We start from the raw sequence: 17,106 nt of genomic DNA on the forward strand, positions 1-17,106 counted from the left end.
GGCTGGTACTTTATCTCTCTCCACTTTATCTCTCTCCAAGGCTTAGTACATAGACCCCTAAAATTCCCAATATCATGGTCCTCAGGTGTAATCTCACTCAAAGAGATTAATAAACATAGTATATTACATCCAGACTAGTATTAATTAAAACAAACCCATATGAATGGAGGTATTTAACAGTGAGTTTTTTTTACCTAAATGGAGGAAAAGCATGAAATAATGGCCCTCATTCCGAGTTGTTCGCTCGGTATTTTTCATCGCATCGCAATGAAAATCCGCTTAGTACGCATGCGCAATGTTCGCACTGCGACTGCGCCAAGTAACTTTGCTATGTAGAAAGTAATTTTACTCACGGCTTTTTCATCGCTCCGGCGAACGTAATGTGATTGACAGGAAATGGGTGTTACTGGGCGGAAACACAGCGTTTCAGGGGCGTGTGGCTGAAAACGCTACCGTTTCCGGGAAAAACGCAGGAGTGGCCGGAGAAACGGTGGGAGTGCCTGGGCGAACGCTGGGTGTGTTTGTGACGTCAACCAGGAACGACAAGCACTGAACTGATCGCACAGGCAGAGTAAGTCTGAAGCTACTCTGAAACTGCTAAGTAGTTAGTAATCGCAATATTGCGAATACATCGGTCGCAATTTTAAGAAGCTAAGATTCACTCCCAGTAGGCGGCGGCTTAGCGTGTGTAACTCTGCTAAATTCGCCTTGCGACCGATCAACTCGGAATGAGGGCCAATATCTGATCTAGTCTACATAATGCCACCATTGGACAGTCACCGAATCGATGCATAGTCCAACACGTTTCGTTTTTGGTCACATTAGTGCCAATTGAGAATCATCACACACAAATATATACATATTCTATTTACAAAACAAAGTATTACATTTTTAAAGCATTCTAATCCTAAAGATAAGAATAAGGTTTACTGTTAGCACCATTATTTAATTTCCCATTTCTTCTTTGTCTTCCATGACAGGGAGAACACTCAATACCCAGGAGGAACTCGTCCAGCAGAGAGAAGGTAGGGGATGATGCTGCCCACTGCTTCCAAGTCCCCCATCAATCCCGTAAAGAAAAAACATTCTTTCTTTTCAAAGAGAGAAAAAAAAGTGACACTGCTACTTAGAGTCCAGCACCATGGGAAAATGATACATTGTGTGTCCACGGAGTCACCTTCATTAAATGGAATCTATCATACATAGATTGTTCTATATAATGTAATGTAATATCCTGCAAGGAACACAAGAATAAATCCTACTTCTAAGTGGTATGTCATTGCCTATGAATGCTGCCATGAATCCAGCAAATGCCATGTGGCAATACCTACTGTACATATACATTTTATGCTGGAGCCCTGAGCCACCAAATAGTGGACTTACTTTATGATGTCTTTTATACACCATGGCTAGTGATGGGTACTCCTGGCTAAATTACAGGACTGTGGAAACCTGGCTAAAGAAGAGGGAGTCCTGTGATTGGATGTGGTATGATCATGTGACCCTTTCTTCTGCTAGGAGCTGTTCCCCCACCGCTCTCTATATGCCTCTCAGCATATAATGTTATTTAGTTTGGGGTATCCATCGCTTCTAATTAGAGAGTTATTAGCAGAGGCTCCTGAGGTGGACTGGAAGCCATTAGTAAAAATGCAACATTATGCTATGAGACGAAGAGAAATAGGATTTTTTTTAAATAATAATATTCCTTTTAGTATAATAATGGGAAATGCCTATAATACTGTATATATTTATTTAATGGGGCAGACAAGGAAGCAGTGGTGCTGTCCTTCTAACAATAATTCAATTTTGAATATGCAAATTAACAGGAGATTTTAATATTTTCCCCCAAAAAAATTGTAAGTATTAGTAACATACAAGGGTCATACACCATTGCAACAGCAATGTGCCCCCATCACTTGTGGGGGTCGAGTTAATTGAAATGCCCCCTTAATGGAGAAGCTGGGTTACAGTAAGCAAAGCTGAAGCTGGGTTACAAATAGGCTCTAAATAGAATGACCTTGTAGCTTAGTATAATTCACTTACCGTTTTCATTTTAAAAGTTATGCCTTGTACTGAATAAAAAGGAATATATTTTCGTTAGTTACAGACTCAGTACATTTTGAACTCTATGGGGGGTATTCAATTGATTGAAAAGTCAGTTGGGTGTCCTAATAGACAGGAAAAAACAGACACCCAACCGACTTTTCAAACACTTGAATATCCCCCTATATGTGCACAACAGCCCCAGTTGGTCGGAAATTTTCCATCACAAAAGAGTCTACTTTCATTTGCATAGTGAAGATTGGAGGGGGGACACACAAAGGCTACACACAGGCCAGCTCCTCTGTTAAGCCACTCCTACTCATAACTCAGGATTACATTTTGCAAGTTGAACCAGTATTAGTGAGAATGCAGTCTCTCATTTCACTGGTTCCTAATGCTGCCTGTATGTCTCAGTGATGTCACTAGGAACTAGTGCTATATGACTCAGTGATGTCACTAGGAACTAGTGCTATATGACTCAGTGATGTCACTAGGAACTAGTGCTATATGACTCAGTGATGTCACTAGGAACTACTGCCATATGACTCAGTGATGTCACTGGGAACTACTGCTATATGACTCAGTGATGTCACTAGGAACTAGTGCAATAAGACTCAGTGATGTCACTAGGAACTAGTGCTGTATGCTTCAAATGTGTCACTAGTTCCTAATGATGTGTGTCTCAGTGATCTTACTAGTTCCTAATGCCGTATACATCAGTAATGTCTCTAGGAACTAGTGCTACAGTATGCCTCAGTGATGTCACTAGGAACTAGTGCTATGTGCCCCGTGATGTCATTAGGAACAATTGCTGTGTGCCTCAGTGATGTCCCTAGGAACTAGTGATGTATTCCTCAATGATATCACTAGGAACTGGTGTCTTATACCTCAGTGGTGTCGCTATGAGCTAATTAATTTATAGGTTGACTATTCATTCAGCCCACAAAAGTGCTCTCTCCATTTTGTATAGATAACAGGTACAATTTAATCAAAAGTATACATTCCGCTTTAAGGGAACTCTCCTAGCGTCCCGCGATCACAATGTTTATTTTGATTGGTGAGAGGAGATTATTTTTTTGTGATAATGTCGTCACGCTCCCAGTGTCCTTTGGTCACACCACTCATTAGATAACTCCCCAATGTTGGGAAGTATGATTTCACTAAACACATGCATTAATATATTTTAGTTCAATGGCTACTAACAAATAGCGGAATAAATAGCTTTGGAACTAAATCATGTATATTGTGTATGAGTTGAGATCTGACTAGTAGAAGTTTACCCAAGTCTGTTATGATGAAATCTTGTGAATGACCTAGTCTAAATAAGCACTAATAAGTGCCAAACCGTACAGTGTAGTATGATAAAATATACACATGTGAATGAGTCTGAGAATCTGTAACTGGTGTAAATCTACCAAATGGTTGCAGGGAAATGTATACTATTTTACTTTGATATTCTAAACATTCACTTTTTTGGATTATTTCAATGCAAAAATAAATTATTTGCAATAAGGACTATTTTCTGTAAAGCTTGTGCCGAACTGCCTTCTTGTGTAGTTACATTTAGGGTCATATTTATAAATCATGTCTGCCTGTGACATATGCAGAAAACCGTTGCTTCCACATGTTTGGGGGCAGAATTAAATATCTGTTGAATGTACCAATACAGAAAGCTCCAATATCTCCTGCTTTCTGTTCACCAGGCCCCGCAGCAGCCATCCCCATAATGCAGACTTTCCTACTCTTCGAGAAGAGCATTCAAGTCTCCCGCAGCTGCCCAGCTCCGTCCACTTCCTGAGTAAAGTGGACTGTCTAGGTGGCCGATGATGTGGTTCCATCATAGCCACTCCCACTGCTTTACAATACCAGTAATCTCGCCATTGTATAGTGGGTGGCAAAACCACGATGATATGATAGCACTGACACTACACCGCACACGAAGGGGGAAGCCAGAAAGTCGGCGTCTTCAATGTTCTATGTGGACAATAAGTATTGACAAGATTCACAAAGCGATCTTGACTGCATGGGCTAACGCCATCTTCAGATGGCATTAGCCCAGTGCTTATAATAGGCTGGCCCTGCCAGAGAGGTATCTTGCAATCCCTCTCCAGTGGGCTGCAGAAGCTCCTGCCGCTTACTAGAGCAGCCTCTACACTTCGCATGTGCAGCTTAATAGGCATGCATGCGCAGTAGCTGCAAGGGGGTCTGTAGGAGGGGGTAAAGTATCGGGAATGCGATCGCTGGGACAGGCTCTTGCGGGCCCGTGTCCCGGCGATCTATATTAATACATTTAAGTGAATAAAGAATCCTTATTGCCGCTATATGCCCATAGAAACCGATATGATACTGTTTATATTTCCAATATAGTTTTGGAAATAAAAGCTAGTGACTGACTTGTTGCTATGGGTTACAATTTACTTTCTTCTGATACCTGTGGAACAATTTGCAGAAATGTCCCCCCACTATATTTATATCATCTTATATCATAACACATAGCAGCCAATAAGAAATGCGCTTTTATCAACTACAACATAGACTTTTGAAAAAAACTAACATCTGATTGGATAATGTGGGTTGCTACATATTTGTTAGTACTGTAGCTGCCTTAAAATCAGTAGGCTATGCTAGTTGTTATTGAAGCAAATATATATAAAATAAATTTTAGCGACTAGATAAACTACATATAAGAAATAATATAACTTTGCAATTGTAGTAAACCAGAATGATTGTATTATGTACAGAAGCGGATTATGAACAGATAATGCATGTTTATGTAAAAGTCTGTGTATACACGATATATTATATCCTATAGTTCAGAAATTACTTTGTGTTATTCACAGGCAATAGTATATAAATACTGATTATGCATACAAAATTAATACAGAAAACCTATGGGAGCTGGTGTCTTAAGATAGATTAAAAAAAAAACTGGAGAAATTGATACACAGGGAATGCACCAGTTACAGCTATTAGTATATAACACAGTCTTGGGTGGTTGCTATATTGCTAATATTTATAACACAATACAAGCCTTTTCTTAACCTGAAAAAGAAATACTGTAGTAATGATGAGTGTTGAAAATTGAGTGTTTCTAGAAGAACATGCAAATATGCCCAAAGACTTTAGATTTGCCAAAGCTACAAAGCTAGTGTCACATTCTCTGGTCCCAGTTTATCAAGCCTTGGAGAAAGATTAATAGCACAGTGATAAATACAATGTTTAGGTCGACCACTATAGGTCGACAGTCACTAGGTTGACAGGGTTTGAAGGTCGACAGGGTTTCTACGTCGACATGTGCTAGGTTGACAGGTCAAAAGGTTGACATGAGTTTTTCACATTTTTTTTAATTTTTGGAACTTTTTCATACTTAACGATCCACGTGGACTATGACTGGAATGGTAATCTGTGCCCAGCGAAGCAGTTGCATGGCGACCGAAGTGAGCCATGTGAGGGGACACGGTGAACTAATTCGGCTTCCCGGTCACTGTACGCAGAAAACGACACCAAAACCCCCCAAAAAACCTCATGTCGACCTTTTGACCTGTCAACCTTGCACATGTCGACCTAGAAACCCTGTCGACCTTCAAACCCTGTCGATCCACATCTGATAAAGTACAAGCCAATTAGCTCCTAACTTCCATGTTACAGGCTGTGGGGCAGATGTATTAACCTGGAGAAGGCATAAGGAAGTGATAAACCAGTGATAAATGCAAGGTGATAAATGCACCAGCCAATCAGTTCCAATATGTAAATGAACAGTTAGGAGCTGATTGGCTTGTGCGTTTATCACCTTATACTTATCACTGGTTTATCAATTCCTTATGCCTTCTCCAGGTTAATACATCTGCCCCTATTTGAATCTGATTAGTTGGTACCTTATCACTGTGCAATTTATAAAGGGGGTTACTCACGGGAGAGTTGTGTGCTGAGCGATCTTAACACAGACCGCTCAGCACACATCTCTCACCCCGCTCAGCACAGCGCGATGTGCTGAGCGAGGGGGAAAGCCGACGGGGGGGCGCTCACTTCACACAACGGTGAAGTGAGCGACCCGCTAGATTGAGCCTGCATGCAGGCTCAATCTAGCACCGGCGATTGCGCTTCGCTATCGCTGGAGGGCATACACACGGCAGATCCGTGATTAAAATCTAAGCAATCTAGCAAGATTGCTTAGATTTTAAGCACGGATCTCTCCGTATGTACCCCCCTTTACTCTCCAAAGCTTGATAAATCTGGGACTCTGGGGCAGATGTATTAAGCCTGGAGAAGTGATACAGCAGTGATAAGTGGAAGGTGATAACGCACCAGCCAATCAGCTCCAAACTGGCATTTGTGATACCCATAATGATTGACTGGTGCGTTATCACCTTGCACTTATCACTGCATTATCACTTCTCCAGGCTGAATACATGCATTTTTTTCAATAGGTGATAGAACAGACACAGAGGGGCATGCTAGCCTAGAATATATATACTCTAAACTCATATAGAATGTTAAATATAGGAGATTTATCAGTATAATGGCCCCCATAAATCCGCTCCCCCAATTCCCTGATCCTTCAGGGAATCGGGGAACTATGACAGTTTTTGATATTGTATTATATCTGTCATATATTGACAATGTGATGTAGCATCATGAAAGGGGGAGTGGGATGGTAAAAGGATTTTGCTGGAGATGGGCATAATTAGATTGTCACATCTCTACGGAGACATCATTTTCTCTCATCATTGTCTGATTGCTCCATCCACCACCACTAAATGTCTTGCTTACTTCAAGGATCCCATGCCACTAGGCACCATATGTCAGGGACCATATGTCATCAAATTTAGGGGGCCATTTATCATAGATCCCATACAGGGCTGGTTCTACACCTTGCGGCGCCCAGTGCGAAAGTTTCCACTGGCACCCCCCCCCCCCCCCCCCGAGTTTCAAAAAGTAGGGGCGTGGCTTCATAGGGGAGAGGCATGGCCACAGTTATGCCCCCAGATTTCCCCAAGTAGTTGTGCCCTCCAGTTGATTTGCCCCCAGTAGATTTGTCCCCTGCAGCTGTGCCCTCTGTTGCTGTGCCCCCTGTCGCTTTGCCCCCAGTAGTTGTGTCCCCTGTCGCTTTGCCCCCAGTAGTTGCGTCTCCTGTCGCTGTGCCTCCAATAGTTGTGCCCTCTGCTGCTGTGCCCTCTGTTGCTTTGCCCCAGTAGTTGTGCCCTCTGTTGCTGTGCCCCGTTGCTTTGCCCCCAGTAGTTGTGCCCTCTGCTGCTGTGCCCCCTGTTGCTGTGCCCTTAATAGTTGTGTCCTCTGCTGCTGTGCCTCCTGTTGCTGTGTCCCCAGTAGTTGTGCCCTCTGCTGCTGTGCCCCCAATGGTTGTGCCCTCTGCTGCTGTGGCCCCTGTTGTGCCCTCTGCTGCTGTGACCCCTGTTGTGCCCTCTGCTGCTGCCCCCCCACTGTTGCTGTGCCCCCGATAGTTGTGCCCTCTGCTGCTGTGCCCCGTTGTGCCCTCTGCTGCAGTGCCCCCGTTGTGCCCTCTGCTGCTGTGCTCCGTTGTGCCCTCTGCTGCTCTGCCCCGTTGTGCCAATAGTTGTGGCCTCTGCTGCAGTGCCCCCTGTTAACACACACACACAAACACACACACAAATAAAAAAAACAATACTTACCACTGCCCCGCTCCTGCTTCCCGACCGGCTGCTGCTGCCGCTCCGTCTGGCCGCCGGCTCCTCTGTATGGGAGAGACGTCATGACGTCTCTCCCATAGCAGCGCCGCACAGACACTAGAGGTCAATCCTGACCTCTAGTGTCTGTCACTGGAGCCGGCTGCAGCGGACACCCACACAGGCCACGGCGTCCGCTGCAGCCGGGCAGCAGGGAGCTGGGTGCGGGTAGGCGGCGGTGCCTGCGGGGTGGCTGCGGCCGCGCCCCCAGGCCGCAGCGCCCCGGGCGCAGGCACTGCTTGCCCGCACCTAGGACCGCTCCTGATCCCATATTCATTGTGATCTGGGCTGGACCTTACTGCTTTGCATTCCGGATACTGGTAAATCTGACAGCATCACATGCCCATAGCAAATAGCAACCTATGGGGGATGTGGCTGCCTGCGGGTATGGAGGGATTGGAGCAGGTATCAGAGATATCTGCTTCGGTCCCTCCTTCATACATTCAGGTGATATCTAATACTTGTGGCTAACCCCCGAAAACTGGTGTTTTGGAAGAAATAGCTGTGACACAGCCACGATTTGTACTCTAAGGTGTGTACACACGGTGAGATTTTTTCTTGAGATTTTGACTATATAGTCAAAATCGCAAGAAAAGTTAGTGCAAATCGCAAGGTGAAAGTCACCTTGCGATTCCGATGTGCGGCCCTGCCAGGTCGGCATCGCAAGAAAAGATAGACTGTGCAGGCAAGTCAATCCTTGCTAGATCGGTGTACTATCTAGTTCATCTCACATGTCAATGACATCTCACATAAGCCAAAACCTCACATAAGCCAAAATCGTAAGCACACATAGTCCATATCTCAAGAAAAGTTAGTCAAAATCTGTCCTATCTGGGCTCCGGGGAGTTCAAGGGAAATCGCAAGTAAAAATCGAACATAGCAAGGATCTCACCGTGTGTACACACATTACATTATCTCTGTCTAATAACATTACATTATCTCTGTCTAATAACTGCCATGATCAAAGTAGATTGCAAGCTCTTTAGGCAAGATATCTCCTTCCTACCGTATCTTAATTTTGAAATGTGCTGATACTCAAAGTTTGTCTTATATTTATGTACATACATTGTGTCCTTCTACCAGGGGTGGATTGGGATGGGAAACCAGCCCAGGAAATTTATGGAAGCAGCCCTAATGGGGGTGCAGTCTGATGAGGGCGTGTGGTCTGTTGAAGGGGGGGTGGGATCCCTCCTCATAGGGCCTGATTGTACATAATTGCGGCCTCCTTGCGTCTTTTGCTGCAGTTGTGTCTGAGTCCAGGGGCGGATTGGGAACTAAAAGTGCCCTGTAAAATTTTGTAGAAGTGGCCCAAGAGGTATAACATACCATGTAGCCATGGCAGCATCACTGGATGGCAGAGCTGCTGTACTGCAGAGATGGAATAACAGAATGATTGGGGACAATGCAGTGTACTGAGTGCGGTGGACTGCCTGTCATGTGGGGGCTGGAGCCACATGACAACACATAAAACAAGCCCCATAAACAGACACGTTGACCTATCAGGAATCTTCCTGGTGAGCCTTATGTCTAATTCACCCCTGCCTGCTACATATAAATATGTGGTCCATGTTATTACACATCCCCACTTTGTTCTCATTCCATAGGAACATCATACAGTACCTTCAACAGACACAAATAGGTTATATTATTTTTCAGATTGTGAAAGGGTCTGTGTCATATATACTGTACAGTGGGCCTAATTCAGCATAGATCGTAAAAGCTAAATCTTTCTCTAATGAGCAAAACCATGGCCCTCATTCCGAGTTGTTCGCTCGCAAGGCGATTTTAGCAGAGTTACACACGCTAAGCCGCCGCCTACTGGGAGTGAATCTTAGCTTCTTAAAATTGCGAACGATGTATTCGCAATATTGCGATTACAAACTACTTAGCAGTTTCTGAGTAGCTTAAACCTTACTCGGCATCTGCGATCAGTTCAGTGCTTGTCGTTCCTGGTTTGACGTCACAAACACACCCAGCGTTCGGCCAGACACTCCTCCATTTCTCCAGCCACTCCCGCGTTTTTTCCGGAAACGGTAGCGTTTTTATCCACACGCCCATAAAACGCCGTGTTTCCGCCCAGTAACACCCATTTCCTGTCAATCACACTACGATCGCCGGAGCGAAGAAAAAGCCGTGAGTAAAAATACTATCTTCATAGCAAAATTACTTGGCGCAGTCGCAGTGCGAACATTGCGCATGCGTACTAAGCAGAAAAACGCTGCGATGCGAAGAAAAATACCGAGCGAACGACTCGGAATGAGGGCCCATGTGCACTGCTGGTGGGGCAAATGTAACATGTGCAGAGAGAGTAGGATTTGGGTGAGTTATTTTGTTTCTGTGCAGGGTAAATACTGGCTGCTTTATTTTTACACTGCAATTTAGATTTCAGTTTGAACACAACCCACCCAAATCTTACTCTCTCTGCACATGTTACATCTACCCCACCTGCACGGCACATGGTTTTGCCCATTAGAGAAAGATTTTGCTTTTGCGATCCATGCTGAATCAGGCCCAGTATATCTACTGTATATGGTGTATTACCATATTGGTTGTTTGACAGGTTGAGGGGTCTCGCCCCCTCCGCTTACCCAAGCCACACTTTTCCCTTCTCTCCAGATCCCACTGGGCATGTCGGACATGGGACAGACTTTCTACGATTATTATCTAGAAAGATTAATATTTATCAACTGTCACAAGTGTACTAGAAAGTCTATTTATCATTTATCAGGTTTCTGCCCTGAAAAATAACAATTCCATTTTGCATTGTTTAGTTTTAGCAATGCTTGCTTGGACATCACTTGTTAAAAGAGGCTGTTCTGGTGAAGCACTTTCCGTATTGTGAAGCCTTTACGGGAAAGATTTTACTTATGGCCACAGCTACCAGAGCGGGATCCGAAGGATTTTAAATTATACAAAATTCTAAAGATTTCTGGCTAAACCCAGGATCAGGATGCACATTAGCCCGAGTCAAACAATAGTATAACCCAGTGGTTCCCAAACTGCGTGCCGTGGCACCCTGGGGTGCCTCAGGGCACTTGCAGGGGTGCCTTGGATTGGTGGTCCAGGACCAATTATATTTATTTATGGTCAATGTAATAGGCAAAACTAGTGCTGGTGGCTGCCAATCATAAATTATGTGGATAAACAGAGGCAAATCTTGTCCCTCATCACACAATTGAACCTAAGGATGACATATAAACACAATTTACTAAATTGAATATTTCTTTATAATTTTCTCAATAAAAAACCTTTGACCTAGGGGCGCCGTGAAAAAAATTCTGATACTCTAGGGTGCCGTGATTCAAAAACGTTTGGGAACCACTGGTATAACCCAAGCTGATTGTAATAACAAATTAGAATAGTGGGCCTAATTCACTAAGGCAGAGGTTCCCAAACGCGGTCCTCAAGGCATCCCAATGGTCCAGGTTTTAGGTATATCCATGGCTCAGCACTGATGGTTAAATCAAATTGACTAAGGTGCTAATTAAGTCACCTGTGGCCAAGCATGGATACATTTAATACCAGGACTGTTGGGGTGCCTTGAGGACCGCATTTGGGAACCTCTAATGGTTACAATTGCAAAACTGTTTGCAGCAGCTTTGCAATTGCAAATCCTTAGCAAAGTAAATGCAGGCCTCCTCCCTGCATTTGCGATGCGACCGCATCTGAGATGAACATCGCGATTATCAGCATGCGCAGGACCTCACCAATGAGGAAATGCAGTAAGGATCTCATCAGCAATGAGTTTTGTAGAATTGTCATATATGGGATCCGGACTGAAAGTCGACAGTAACTAGGTCGACAATGTCTAGGTCGACCACTATTGGTCGACAGTTACTAGGTCGACAGGGTGTCTAGGTCGACAGGGTCTTTAGGTCGACATGTTCTAGGTCGACAGGTCAAAAGGTCGACATGAGTTTTTCACAATTTTTTTCTTTTTTTGAACCTTTTCATACTTAACGATCCACGTGGACTACAATTGGAACGGTAATCTGTGCCGAGCGAAGCGGTAGCGGAGCGAAGGCACCATGCCCGAAGCATGGCGAGCGAAGCGGTGCACTAATTGGGGTTCCCGGTCACTCTACGAAGAAAACGACACCAAAATAACATGAAAAACTCATGTCGACCTTTTGACCTGTCGACCTAGAACATGTCGACCTAAAGACCCTGTCGACCTAGACACCCTGTCGACCTAGTTACTGTCGACCAATAGTGGTCGACCTAGACATTGTCGACCTAGTTACTGTCGACTTTCAATACCACACCTTAGAGATGAGCGGGTTCGGTTTCTCTGAATCCGAACCCGCCAGAACTTCATGTTTTTTTTCACGGGTCCGAGCGACTCGGATCTTCCCGCCTTGCTCGGTTAACCCGAGCGCGCCCGAACGTCACCATGACGCTGTCGGATTCTCGCGAGGCTCGGATTCTATCGCGAGACTCGGGTTCTATATAAGGAGCCGCGCGTCGCCGCCATTTTCACACGTGCATTGAGATTGATAGGGAGAGGACGTGGCTGGCGTCCTCTCCGTTTAGAATTAGAATAGATTAGAGAGACACTTGATTTACTAATTTTGGGGAGCATTAGGAGTACTCAGTAGTGTACAGTGCAGAGTTTTGCTGATAGTGACCAGTGACCACCACTTTTATTTATAATCCGTTCTCTGCCTGAAAAAAGCGATACACAGCACACAGTGACTCAGTCACATACCATATCTGTGTGCACTGCTCAGGCTCAGGCCAGTGTGCTGCATCATCTATATATATTATATATCTGTCTGACTGCTCAGCTCACACAGCTTATAATTGTGGGGGAGACTGGGGAGCACTACTGCAGTGCCAGTTATAGGTTATAGCAGGAGCCAGGAGTACATAATATTATATTAAAATTAAACAGTGCACACTTTTGCTGCAGGAGTGCCACTGCCAGTGTGACTAGTGACCAGTGACCTGACCACCAGTATATAATATTAGTAGTATACTATCTCTTTATCAACCAGTCTATATTAGCAGCAGACACAGTACAGTGCGGTAGTTCACGGCTGTGGCTACCTCTGTGTCGGCACTCGGCAGCCCGTCCATAATTGTATATACCAGTGACCTAACCGTGGTTTTTTTTTCTTTCTTTATACATACATACTAGTTACGAGTATACTATCTCTTTATCAACCAGTCTATATATTAGCAGCAGACACAGTACAGTGCGGTAGTTCACGGCTGTGGCTACCTCTGTGTCGGCACTCGGCAGCCCGTCCATAATTGTATATACCACCTAACCGTGGTTTTTTTTTCTTTCTTTATACATACATACTAGTTACGAGTATACTATCTCTTTATCAACCAGTCTATATATTAGCAGCAGACACAGTACAGTGCGGTAGTTCACGGCTGTGGCTACCTCTGTGTCGGCACTCGGCAGCCCGTCCATAATTGTATATACCACCTAACCGTGGTTTTTTTTTCTTTCTTTATACATACATACTAGTTACGAGTATACTATCTCTTTATCAACCAGTCTATATATTAGCAGCAGACACAGTACAGTGCGGTAGTTCACGGCTGTGGCTACCTCTGTGTCGGCACTCGGCAGCCCGTCCATAATTGTATATACCACCTAACCGTGGTTTTTTTTTTCTTTCTTTATACATACATACTAGTTACGAGTATACTATCTCTTTATCAACCAGTCTATATATTAGCAGCAGACACAGTACAGTGCGGTAGTTCACGGCTGTGGCTACCTCTGTGTCGGCACTCGGCAGCCCGTCCATAATTGTATATACCACCTAACCGTGGTTTTTTTTTCTTTCTTTATACATACATACTAGTTACGAGTATACTATCTCTTTATCAACCAGTCTATATATTAGCAGCAGACACAGTACAGTGTGGTAGTTCACGGCTGTGGCTACCTCTGTGTCGGCACTCGGCAGCCCGTCCATAATTGTATGTACACTGCAGTGCCACTCCTAGATGGGCCCGGTGTTTGTGTCGGCCACTAGGGTCGCTAATCTTACTCACACAGCTACCTCATTGCGCCTCTTTTTTTCTTTGCGTCATGTGCTGTTTGGGGAGGGTTTTTTGGAAGGGCCATCCTGCGTGACACTGCAGTGCCACTCCTAGATGGGCCCGGTGTTTGTGTCGGCCACTAGGGTCGCTAATCTTACTCACACAGCTACCTCATTGCGCCTCTTTTTTTCTTTGCGTCATGTGCTGTTTGGGGAGGGTTTTTTGGAAGGGACATCCTGCGTGACACTGCAGTGCCACTCCTAGATGGGCCCGGTGTTTGTGTCGGCCACTAGGGTCGCTTATCTTACTCACACAGCGACCTCGGTGCAAATTTTAGGACTAAAAATAATATTGTGAGGTGTGAGGTATTCAGAATAGACTGAAAATGAGTGTAAATTATGGTTTTTGAGGTTAATAATACTTTGGGATCAAAATGACCCCCAAATTCTATGATTTAAGCTGTTTTTTAGTGTTTTTGGAAAAAAACACCCGAATCCAAAACACACCCGAATCCGACAAAAAAAATTCGGTGAGGTTTTGCCAAAACGCGTTCGAACCCAAAACACGGCCGCGGAACCGAACCCAAAACCAAAACACAAAACCCGAAAAATTTCAGGCGCTCATCTCTACCACACCTGTCATATATACATTTCTGCTCTATTTTAAAATATTTCCCAAGTAAGTTAATAGTAAAACATTTACCCTAAAAAAAAAAGTTATTTCTGATTTCCCTTTTCTCCTTTGAGAAATCTTTGCACCTGCTGGTAAAATTAATTTGAGTAACCAGAAAATGTGGTGTCCTCCTACCCTGTTGGATTACTAATTTATTGCACACCTTCCAAAATCTACATCACCATGGGGGTAATTCCAAATTGATCGCAGCAGGAATTTTGTTAGCAGTTGGGCAAAACCATGTGCACTGCAAGGGGGCAGATATAACATGTGCAGAGTCAGTTAGATTTGGGTGGGGTGTATTCAAACTGAAATCTAAATTTCAGCGTAAAAATAAAGCAGCAAGTATTTACCCTGCACAGAAACTAAATAACCCACCCAAATCTAACTCTCTCTGCAAATGTTACATCTGCGCCCCCCCCCCCCCCCTGGAGTGCACATGGTTTTGCCCAATTGCTAACAAACTTGCTGCTGCAATCAACTCAGAATTACTCCCCATGTACACAAGACTGCTCCAATTCTCCCTTCTTGTTTTACTATTGCAGTAATCAAGGGTAGAGCTTATTAGTTCATATATGTAAGGGTGCTAACAACACCTAGAATAAAAATGTAAAAAAGCAGTATTAGATGATTAGATTACTGTGAGCTGAAATGCAATATGTTAGAAGTATAGTGGGTTATAGGTATTTTTTTTCTGTTGCATGCGGACTCTGTGGCTCCATGACCCTCTGCTCTGTACACACCAATGTAATTACGATTGTCCATTGATTTTCCTATTAAATGAGCTCAACAAGCAGTTCATATGAGTGAATTACAACTTTGTTGCTTAATATTTATTTTAACTCAATGAATGCCATCCAATGCAAAATGTGTAGCTTTAAATGGCGTTATCCTTTAGCGCCTATTAACAGTAAATAATTCAGCGCAGCAAAGTGCAGTAGGAAAAGAGGATTGAAAAGACCATAGCGGTATGTAACAGTGTATGAAGTACATAGCAATGGAAGCTATTTACAGTAATTACCAATGCATTGAACATTAACATTCTACGTATATAGGGGGTTATTCCGAGTTGATCACTCGCTAGCTAGTTTTAGCAGCCGTGCAAACGCTATGCCGCCGCCCACTGGGGAGTGTATTTTAGCTTGGCAAAAGTGCGAACGCATGTGCAGCCGAGATCTGCAAAAACAGTTTGTGCAGTTTCAGAGTAGCTCTGAACCTACTCAGCGCTTGCGATCACTTCATCCTATTTGTGTCCAGATTTGACGTCATACACCCGCCCAGCGAACGCCCAGCCATGCCTGCGTTTTTTCAGACACTCCTGTGTTTTTGCAAACACTCCCTGAAACCGGTCAGTTGACACCCAGAAACACCCCCTTCCTGTCAATCTTCTTGCAGCCGCCAGTGCGAAGGAAAACTTCGCTAGAACCTGAGCACAACCACAAAGAGTTTTGCACCCGTACGTCGCGCGTGCGCATTGCGGGGCACACACATGCGCAGAAATGCAATTTTTTCACCTGACCGCTGCGCTGCGAAAATCGGCAGCGTGCGATCAACTCGGAATGACCCCCATAGTTCTTAGTATTCTGTGGTATTTCAATATGCACATATAGGTCTTTGCATTATAGTAAATACGTTTTTGTGAAATAGTTATTACATAAACCCAGCTAATGATTATACTGTTCTATTGTTTACACCACAATTACATCTGATGTGTGTAGCACAGAATGTGTATGTTATTTTGGCATTAGCCTTTAGTCTGTAAATTAACGATTTGTGTATTTTCCGCTTGTATTATTTTTATATGAACATTTTCTTTTGTTACCTATTAATGCTGTTCAGATTGTTACTATGCAGAATGTTTCTACTATTTACTGTTATCTTTAAAACCAACAATAAACTTTTAAAATATTTTGGTTTTGACTCTTATTTAAATACATTATATACTGCATATATTGCTTTGTTTTTTCTCTTCCATGTCCCCATAAGTAACTATGGAGTTCATCTATCAAGCAGTGAAAATACTGGAGAAGTGGACCAATTGCCGATAGAGGTTGGGGGACCAGCGGTGGGGATCACGGCCGCAGAAAGCCAGCGGCGTTGGCATGGTGACCGCCGGGATCTCGAGCACCGGTCACATGACCAAATCCTACCTATGGCACCACTCTTTACTGCTTGATATATAAACCCCATTATTCTTTAGAAGTTTGGGATAGGAAGACCAAAAGAATATTGATAAGTACTCTGAATACCTTTTCCAATTAAGAGTATTTAATTCACATCCACTTTGAAGGTGGCGTGGAATCTTAACTTGGAATAGAGAACATCTCCAGTCTAAACAAAGGAAAACTACATTTTCTTTTTCTTAAACACCAGGGTGTTCTTTGTTGATTTTAAAGGGTAATACACTATTGTGTATTGTGTTATAGAATTCATGTATTGGTTAAGAATCTATATTGTTTGCAGTATCCACGTATTGTTTAAAGAATTTTTCACAGCACTGCAAAAAGTAAATATATCTATTTTAATGTTCAGACCTCCAATCCTGTCTGACTTATTACAGCCCAAAAAAGAGAAAAAGAAAGAAAATGAACATGACATTAGTGCAGAAATTATATTGTCAAAACAATAATTCTGTAAGTATATAATAAATGCCACACACCGAATATAGCTGCAAATGCAACCA

At 43.5% G+C, this 17,106-nt stretch overlaps 1 protein-coding gene across 1 annotated transcript in view; it reads left to right on the forward strand.

The window, feature by feature from the left end:
* The window catches only part of LNP1 (leukemia NUP98 fusion partner 1), a 308,875-nt gene that overhangs the window by 167,272 nt on the left and 124,497 nt on the right, over positions 1–17,106 (forward strand). The window contains exon 3 of the mRNA XM_063956236.1: positions 981–1,025. Within this exon, the coding sequence (XP_063812306.1) occupies positions 981–1,025 (45 nt within the window). The remainder of the gene's footprint in view (positions 1–980; positions 1,026–17,106) is intronic.

Source organism: Pseudophryne corroboree, chromosome 2 (genome assembly GCF_028390025.1).
Source record: "Pseudophryne corroboree isolate aPseCor3 chromosome 2, aPseCor3.hap2, whole genome shotgun sequence".
Taxonomy (NCBI): Eukaryota; Metazoa; Chordata; class Amphibia; order Anura; family Myobatrachidae; genus Pseudophryne; species Pseudophryne corroboree.